The sequence below is a fragment of the Temnothorax curvispinosus genome, unplaced genomic scaffold, assembly GCF_003070985.1.
Source record: "Temnothorax curvispinosus isolate PA1 unplaced genomic scaffold, ASM307098v1 QBEX01005612.1, whole genome shotgun sequence".
Lineage (NCBI taxonomy): Eukaryota > Metazoa > Arthropoda > Insecta > Hymenoptera > Formicidae > Temnothorax > Temnothorax curvispinosus.
Window position 1 is genome coordinate 3,008 of NW_020215392.1, and position 9,814 is coordinate 12,821.

General features: G+C 39.6%; 1 protein-coding gene and 1 long non-coding RNA gene across 2 annotated transcripts in view; one reads left to right on the plus strand and one right to left on the minus strand.

The window, feature by feature from the left end:
- Window positions 1-588: 588 nt before the first annotated feature.
- On the plus strand, window positions 589-2,765 carry LOC112454977. The gene is made up of 4 exons (XR_003040807.1): window positions 589-888; window positions 1,007-1,235; window positions 1,451-1,605; window positions 1,705-2,765. It is a non-coding gene; the product is annotated as an uncharacterized LOC112454977 (long non-coding RNA).
- A 1,510-nt stretch (window positions 2,766-4,275) lies between these two features.
- LOC112454978 (fatty acid synthase-like) overlaps window positions 4,276-9,814 on the minus strand; it is an 11,130-nt gene continuing 5,591 nt past the window's right edge. The window contains exons 10-16 of the mRNA XM_025016640.1: window positions 8,359-8,663; window positions 7,844-8,275; window positions 6,721-7,739; window positions 6,330-6,571; window positions 5,557-6,253; window positions 4,603-5,443; window positions 4,276-4,493 (exon numbers count right to left, since the gene is read on the minus strand). Coding sequence (XP_024872408.1) covers window positions 4,327-4,493; window positions 4,603-5,443; window positions 5,557-6,253; window positions 6,330-6,571; window positions 6,721-7,739; window positions 7,844-8,275; window positions 8,359-8,663 — 3,703 coding nt within the window. The 3' untranslated portion in view covers window positions 4,276-4,326. The remainder of the gene's footprint in view (window positions 4,494-4,602; window positions 5,444-5,556; window positions 6,254-6,329; window positions 6,572-6,720; window positions 7,740-7,843; window positions 8,276-8,358; window positions 8,664-9,814) is intronic.

The following is a 9,814-nucleotide window of genomic DNA, read 5'->3' on the forward strand; positions in this document are numbered from 1 at the left end:
CTCTCCACCCGCCATTTTCCTCCGGGCTATCTCGGTTCCCGATATCCGGGGATCATTATTTGTCCCCGCTATCCTCGCATCCGTTATCGATATCGCGTCGCGAGTCGTTCGGTTGTTCTCCGGGTCGCCCTTGAGGCGTGTTTGGCAGCTCGGCCGCCCGCTGTGACCTCCGTGCCCTTCGGCGCGGGGGTCATTGTCATGACCCCGCGATCTCCGCGCCCGTCGCGTCGCGGTTCATTTGGTTGACCTTCGGGTCACCACTTAGACGATTTACGCTGCTCGGCCCCCGGCTGTGACCGCCGTGCCCCTCTGCGCGGGGGTCATTCGCGTGACCCCGCTATTTCCGCGTTGGTTGTTATCGGCGCTTTGCGTATCGGGTGGTTGACCTCCGGATCACCCCTGAGACGTATTCCGGGGTTCGGCCCCCGGCTATTACCGTTATACCCCCGCTCGCGGGGGTCAATTTCGTGACCCCGCTATCTCGCGTGCCCTTTGCGCTATCTTGACCGCGCTCGTCCCGATCTGCTCTGCTTGGCTCTCCTTCCAAGGCCCGCTCGTTGGCTCGCTCGGTCGATCATCTGCTGCTCGCCTACCGGGGTCAATCGTGCCCCGGTCACCTATATATCGGGTTTTAGGTTAACGCTAGCCATATGGGCTCTTCGGACTCGCTTATCCGGTAATTCTATTCGAAATTTGTCGATGTCCGCTGCTCCCCTGGTCGCTGCTGCCCCTCGTGGTTGCTCGGCTGCTCAGCTATGCGAACGGTATGCCACTGTTACGTCCTGATACGATTCGGGACGTCGGAGTGGGTTACGTGAAGTGAAATAATTGAACATTTAGTGCACTCGCGATATTTAATTTGAAGAATCCAAAAAGGGGCAACCAATGGTAAGTAGAGGACTTACGACTTGTTTTCTATTGATCCTTATTGTTTAGCACTGCACTCCCTGAGGATAATACGGATCTTCTGGGTTAGAATTTCAGTTTTTGTTACTTTTGGTTTCAGTCGCTCTTCAACGACGACGCATAACAAACGGTAGCCAGTCACTCAAAGTTTGTTATACAAACAGTGATCAAAACTGGCCGTATTGACCTTGGCGAAAGGCTCGGACTGCAATACTGGAGATCCAACGGAATTTAACACGCTAGGATCGAATTCACCGCCAGTATAATATGCGCGTCGTAATCGTTTTAATTGATGAGTACGTCCCGACCGTCATGATCGTATACCATTGGTGACAATATTATTATATTCACTTACCTTGTGATACTTCTGGTTCTCTTTTTAATCTCAGAGCTGTTTCGGTTCCCTTTTTATAGAAATAGATCGCATGCAAACGTGCGTGAATGTGTCCTTGTGAGAGTGTGTTTGTGAACCCTATAATAACATGCAGCTGATAGACTGATAATAATCGATGTTCAATAATTTATCTTTATTTAATATTTTTAGGAACAAGGAAGAAACAGTGGTGACTAGAGAACGCCTTGCGGGAGGCGCGCATCTACGTGAGGACCTGCCGAGAACGCCCTGATAGAGGCGCGCATCGCCTTGAGGATCTGTCAAGAACGCCCTGAGAGAGGCGCGCATCGACATCTAGGTGAAAGGTAAAAAATCGTGGAAGACTAGGTCAAACTAAATTAAGTCATGTATTTCACTGCAACTAGTATTTATTGCAGGTCTCACTTTGTTTCTTTGTATTACAGCTAGAAAAGATCGAAAACCGACAATACGACGCGTGAAACTAAGAGGAGCAGCTCTCCGAAAAATCAAACTCGCTCGCGGCTAAGTCCTTCCCGGCTCGCGGTGTTCTCAATATATCAATCTCGCGTGACTTATTCGGAAAATAAAATAGAAGAGAATGCGAATGCTCGATTCACAGAGGGCCTGTATATGTACTACTCGTTTGGTGACGTCTCGGGGTAAGGGACTACGGTGTTCATATGAATACGTGAGACCATCACGTGAAACTATTTGGAATGTCACGGTTATCCGAGAGCGTCGCGTGCCGGTCCAGACTATGAATTTGATCGCTCAATAAATGAAATTATCAATCAAATTATATGCTCTTTATTTCCACGTTCCTTTAAATTCTTTCTGATGTGTCCTATAATCTTTCAATAATAATAATACTAATTTTACCTAACATTATCATTAACATGCGTAGGGGAGACCGGGGCGAAGTCGACCCAGGAGCGGAGTATTTTTTGCAATTATCTCGAAATCTGTATGTTGCGTGAACTCGCCATTAATACTGTAAACGCGGCTTATGGTGCCCACGTGACCAACGGAGTTTAGTGAGGTTACGTGACATGTTGTGAGTCTTATCGAAGCAAACGTGTTTTCGCAGGTTGAAAGTACTTCCGCGTCGAAAGTTTGTAATATCTTAAGTATATTGTCTCTCCGAATCTCAAAGTAAGTGATTCTAAAGAGTAATGCATGCTGAACACGAATCCAGTGCAGTTTTTTTATTTTCATTGATTTTTATTATTTTATAAGCGACCAAACCTAAAACTTGTGTTTGGGGCGAAGTCGTGACCAAACCACCAAAACGGACTCGTCCCGGTGGTTTCACTCTATTTTCCGTTGCAAATGCGTCATTGTATTTCTCAACTGCAGGAAAATAGTACGCACGTACCATCGCACGTACCAAAGCACGTACATACTTTAACTGTTTCAATGACACTAATAGCGAAAAAGAAAATTGATTTTCTTGAAATTATTTTCCGTTTTCCATTTTTCTACTAAAAAACAATGAATAAAGTGTATTCTATTATTTTTTATGATCAAAATTATGTATCTTTATTTAAAATCCAGTCCGAGAATGAAGACACGACTCCGCCCCGGAAATTTTGACTTTCGATTTTTGCATCTTTGTCTTTTTTACTCTATACCGGTTGAACAAAGCGACGTAAACCAAAAATGCCTATATAAATTTTTTAGTCAAGCGTTCACTCTTTACAATGGTATACTATATTTCACTAAAATAATTTATTTTGTTGTTAAAAATCGGCACGAAAAAATAGGGCCGACTTCGCCCCGGTCTCTCCCCTACTACTAACTTATATTTTTACAATAATAGCAAGGTCATTATTAACGCATGCATCCTACTAAATTTATAATTTTCCAATAATAGCAATATTACAAGAAATATTATTCGTATAATAGTCTGCTTACAATAGCCGGCCTTAAGCCGCTGTGCTCACGCATTGGTATGTTCGCGGGTTAACTCGAGTTCGTCCCGTAATCAATTTTGTTAGGTGGGCAAATGCAGTGCGCCGAGAAAGCGATTCCGCACGTAACGATGTGAAGTATCCATTTAATTAGCAGATTTGTAAAATATGATAAATACGCTTATCTTCAGCATATGATCAGATGATTGATTTAAAAATAAACAAATGACGCCCACATATTTCGCAGAAGCATTCGACTGCGTTTGTGCATTAAAAGTTGACAAGTTTAAACCAGCTTTACTGTTTACCGGCGAATATTGTTCGTTAAGATTTGTTATATATCCCAATGTTGCAAGATTTATATGGACAGATTTGTGTGAAATGTTGATTTGTATTTTTTAGTACAAAAACAATGATATCAGAAAATTTGCGCGAAGTGGATATGATAAATTGGTAACAAAATGGAAACAATTCACTTGGCGCAAATCTTCTGATATCATTGTTTTTGTAGTAAAAAATACAAATAGAATTATAAGCTCAAAATTGATTTAAAAAAAATTTTTTTAAATAAAGATTTTGTAAGGAGCGTGTACCCTTAATGCGTTTTTTTAAACCTTTTCTAAAAAAAGATAAGTTTTGTATAAATATATATGTAACAACGTTTTATTATTAGGTTAATGCAAAAATAATTGCGGCTTTTAATCTTCAACTTCAAATGTGAATATCTCAGCTCATTAAATGGTCTATATTAAGTATAATTTGTGCAATCTCTCTAGTGGTTTTCAGTAGATCCGCATGAATAATAGCTCTTTATTAATCATTATCAACAGCTTTAGGCCGACCCGCTTTATCTTCTAAGCTTTCGTTTCTGCTACGGAATTTGTGCGACCAAAGTTAAACTGTATGTTTCTTAGTTGATATTGCGTGCAGTTTCTGAAGCTTTACAACCCAATTTGAACTTACATAAGATAATCGTACGATATTGCTTCATTTCTATCTTCAATTTGATAGTTTGCAATAACTTCATATACACTCTAAGAAGGATAGCACTAGTATGTAATGAATAGAGGGAAGTCGGAACTTTACAGTAGTATACCACATGACCCCAATTAAACTCAACTTTATGTCGAAGTACTGTACCGAAATTCAAAATAATTACATCTTATTAAGCTTCGCGAAGGTGAGATTTCGTATCTCTTGCGCAGTCAAAAAAATGTCAAACTTTCGTTCCAGAGTTTGCTTAATTTCCACGGCTATTATGGAGTCCATTCCAAGTTCGGCCAGAGATGAATTTTGACTTACAAACTTTATGTCTTTTATGTCTGTAATATAAAAAATTATTATGATTTTTAATGTATTACTTATAAACTGATTTAATAAAAAATATAATAAGTATATGCAAAAAGTAAGTCTATACTTTGAACCAGATACCTAAAATATTGGCGACAGTTTTTATCAGGTTGTTAAATCCAGAAGATATTGCTTTCTTTTTAGCTACGACCAAGCTGCTTACAACCGGTCGGGTTTGAATTAAAAATTTATTGAGCTCGTCGAGACAGCAAGATATCGTTTGCTGCAAGAGGCCGAGGCGGTCGGTAATCAGTTCCTTCCCATCGTTCTCCTGCATGTCAGCGATGATACCCACGTCACCCACTAATCCCCACTGAATCGCCAATCCGGGTAATCCTTCCTCCGCTCTCTTCTCGCACACCCTCTCCATAATAGAGTTGGCCATGCCATAATTAGTCTGTCCAGCGTATCCTCTACCGCAGGCACTGGAAGAGAATACCACGAAGTGCCGCAGTTGGGAGCAAATCTTTCTAGAAAGTTTGTCCAATGTTTGCGTTGCTGAAGCCTTTGGTTGGAAAGACTCCGCGAAGGTCTCCGCGGTTTGATTCTTCAACACGCCATCCTTCATCACCATACCGAGATTGAATATTGCGTCCACCGGCGCTTTCTTTTCGGCAGTTTGCAAGAGGTATTCGCAGTCCTTGGGATCAGCGACATCGATATCCTTGATAATCAGCACATTTACACCGTACGACTTCCATAGTCGAACTTTCATGCGTTGATACCCATTTTTTATTCCCGTTCGCGATATCAACACGACATTCCTGGCGCCTCGAAATATTAACCAATCGGTCAACTCCAAACCAAATCCACCTAGACCTCCCAATATAATATAACTTTTATTTTTGAGACAGTAATAGCGACGATATGCGACAATGGGCTTGTCTAGAGGTTCATCCTTTTCCTGGATCTTTATAATTATCTATAAAAAAATATATTTATATGTTAAAATTGCACATTATATGTAAAATGGGTAAGTTCTGTAAAACTATTATGAATAATTCTCTATGCTACTATTAATCCATACTAGCATACCTTTCCCATGTGTTTTCCACTCGCCATGTATCTAAAAGCTTCTTCGATTTCTGTTTTCGAAAAAACTTTTACTTGAATTGGTTTGATGACACCATCTTTAAGACCATCGGTTATCATTTTGGACAACAGCGACTTATACTTGTGATCGCCAGGACACATCATTTTATCGAGTAGAATTCCATGGAAACTAATACCTTTTTGAAACATAGACATATCTAGCGGATTGTTAGAAATGAGATCAAATTTGCCGATTTCCAGAAAACGACCATTTTGCGCCAAGCAACGAATGGACGCGATTAACTTTTCTTCTGCCAATGAATTTAACACGATGTCGACGCCGCGACCGTTTGTTTCTCGCAATATCATTTGTTCAAAGCTGGTATCTCGTGAATTTCCAATATGTTCATTCAGAATGATCGGAAACATCTTCTTAATAAAGTTCCGTTTTTCTCTCGTGCCCACAGTAGTGAACACCTCGCATCCTTCTTTGAGAGCGAGGTGAATAGCTGCTTGTCCAATACCGCCAGCACCAGAATGTATAAGTATCTTATTGCCTTTTTTCATTTTCCCATGTATGTATAAGGCTAAGTAAACCGTGCTGTAAACGCACGGGACCGTCGCCGCCGCTTCGAATGTCCATGCATCGGGTATCTTCCAGCAGAAATCTTTATCTTTTACAACGACGTTTGCAATACAACTAGAAAGAATAATCTTAATTTAGTTTTAATTCTATAATATTACGCAACGTAATTATTTTTTGGAGCATTATTTACTCGGTATCACGGATTCCCATTACACGTTGCCCAGTGGGATCGAATCCTACGTATTCAAACCCAAGGGGAGTACATTGAAACCGTTCTCGTGAGATTGCTTGATCAGATACTAATTTACCAGTCGCAAGCATTACATCTTTGAAATTGAGCGATGAGTAAACCACACGCACCAAATCCTCACGACGGGCTTCGACACATAGACTGTTCTCTATCCAACAAAATGTACCTAGATCACCACGGGCCTATAGAAAAATATCAATTTTATAATACGTGACATATATATAAAATGAAATTTTATATCGTGTGACAGTACTCAGAAGACGAAAATACATAATATTATTGTACATTGATAAAGTTATCGATATGCTTTGAAAAGATTTGTATGGCATACCGTTTGGCATACATGAGCGGTAGGTACGGGTTCGGCTTTCGGTCGTGGTAATCGCAAATGTCTGTATGATCCCCAGGTTTCATTAGATCGCAATACATTAATGAACATATCTTTTTGCAATTGATGTATATAGAAAGGATCCTGTAGAGAAAACTTAGGGGCTTTCTCATCTTGAATAAGCAGACTTCTAACAAACTCTCCGCCTGGCTCTTTTCTCAAACAATTAATAAAACCTAATAAACCGCATTCAAAATCTCTCTCTCCAACCATTATAATCCTACTCTTTTCCTCGAGTTTATTCTCATCGCTCACAAGCAGTTTTAGATCTTCCAGCCAATTAAAATTATTATTATTTATGTAGACAACAATTCTCTTTTTTATCAGAATTTTCTTCTTCAGAAGCACAATCATTTCTTTGTCGGTGCGCTTTTCAAGAATAACATTTAATTCGTATTGCTGTAAATATTTGGTGTAGTTAACTACGTCGCATTTCTCACGTGACAACAGATAGCCACCTTCTCTCAGAAATGACAAAAGTCGTTCTAACGAGGCTTGTTGCTTGGTCAAAAGGTTGAATCCGGCAACTATTAAGGCTTTGTCATCTACAAATGGTTTGTTTAAATCTCTAATTGAAATGTTCTGCGGTAGATCTGCTGGACTAAAACGATTCGGCGATGTTAATACAATGATATTCGTTTGTATCAATGGCACATCACCAAAAGCCTCAAGCAGCAACGAAGAAGAGAGATATTCTGGTGCGACATCGTCGACATCTTCCACTAGCTCGATGGTTTTCACTTTGATGATTTGATGATCTTCCAGCGCGAGTTGCGCCGATATTCGAATCGCTTCGTTCAAAGAAATCTTAGCGCGATCATGATGAGCTACAAATACGTGTTCTTCGATAAGAACATCCTGAGCCAATCTTCGGCGAGAGATCTGAGTGGTTTTTAAGCCTTGCATCTCTATTCCGCCAGCTATAATTGTGTCTAATTCTCTGTATATTCGTATCGGTAATGCTGCAATAAGACAAAATAATACGCCTTATATATCACATCGGAGATTTTCTTACGCGACATTCGTCAAAACAAAATAGCTCAACAAGTAATTGAAGAACACTTACTTTTATCCTTGCATGTCGCGTGTCCTTGCGTATCTTCCATGCCAGCCACGCTGTTTCGTAGCATCGATGCATGAAGCTTAGGATTGATCACCAACTTCTGAATACTCGTCGAAACACATAAGTCTTTGGTATCATATCCAATAATACACATCTGCATCATAGTATCCATAAACGTTACCCAATTTGTTTTCCAAACAATATGTCCTTTATTGCCTGAAATAGATGCGCTATGTAATCCGCGAAACCAGCCGCTGTACTGGTAACCACGCAGTCTCAACTCCTTATAGATATCTCGAGCAGTTATATATTCTTCCTCATCGTTAATCTCCGGTAATAGATCTGTCCGAATCATTTCCTGTTCTGGATTCGATATCTCGTGCACTGTACCTGTCACAAGAACGCTATCTCTTTCGGTTATTTCAAACTTCCCATCTGTAATATTTTTATATATCCGATTATTTTACATACATTCTTATACGATTATGCTACTTTAAAACAACTCATCTCATAAATACCTTTCTGTATCGCAATCATCAATTTTACAGCATTACTTTTCATTAAGTGAGTAGCGCGAATAAAGTTTACATCTCGAAATATTATCGGTATTGTTGTGTATGTTATCCCTTTCATCATACCGAAAGTTTCCCAAACGAGTTCAAGATAACTCGTCGCGGGTAGCAAATTTCTTCCATCAATTTTATGACCGTGCATATAATAGTAGTCCTCATAGTCAAGTGAGATTTCGACACATCTTTCTCGAGATTTTATGGACATTTGTGTTTCAAAACTCGGTATATACCAATCTTTGGAGTGATCCCATCTAATGTGGCATTAGAATGCTTGTTTGTACATTATATAATTACATATATAAGAAATATATATTATTATTTATATATCTATATATATAAAGGAAGATGTCCTGACTGACTGACTCACTCACTCACTGACTCATCAACGCCCAGCCTAAACCCCTGAACCGAATTTTTACCAAAAGTATATGAAATAGGGGTAGAATTTTCCGGGGAGTGCCACTATGTGTATAGTTTTTTGTTACCAATTTTCTGGAAACCGGTTTTTCTAATTCTTCTAATTTTTCGGGAAATAATTCACCGAATTTCAAAGAATTGTAGATCAAACAGGGGTAGAATTTTCCGAGGAGTACTATGAAGTGTATAATTTTTCGTTACCGATCTTTTTGGAAACCGGTACGGAAATTTTTTCAATTTTTCGGGAATTTATTGACCGAATAAGTAGAGACCGAGAAGACCGACTTAAGGGGATGCTGGAGACAGGTCTGTTTTACCACGAAATTTTCAGACACACAAATCTTTTGATTGATTTCACCAAATTAAAAATTTTTTGTCCAGAATTAAAGTATGGACGATAACGAAGACGGCAGGCACCAATTGCGTATAAAAAACAAAAAAAAATTAGAAAATTACATTTTTATTTTCGATTCTGCGGTCGACTCATGACAACATTTGCTGCAGATAAAAGTTTTACACTGTGTACGTATACAAAAACCTTGCAGCCGTCACGGAAATACAATAAAGAAGAATCCTGTGCTTGCAGAAATGAGCTGCGAGCTTTAGTATAAGAGAAAAGTATGTTAGAAAATTTCATATGCACATGTTACGCGTCTCCCCGAATTCAGCCAAAAACTCTGCGCTCTGTATGTATGTGTAAGAATCGGTGAGCACTTCTTTATCGACGCTGGTCGAGTTTGCCTGCCCTCTGTATGTATATGTAAGAATCGGTGAGCACTTCTTTATCGACGCTGATCGAGTTCGCCCGCGACTCCAGCATCGCCTTAAAGAAGTAGGAGTAGAATTTTACGGGGAGCGCCATGATGTGTATAGTTTTCGTTGCCGATCTTTTTGGAAACCGGTTTTTTTAATTTTTCCAATTTTTCGGGAAATAATTGATTGAATCTCAAAGAATTATACATGAAGTAGGGGTAGAATTTCCCGG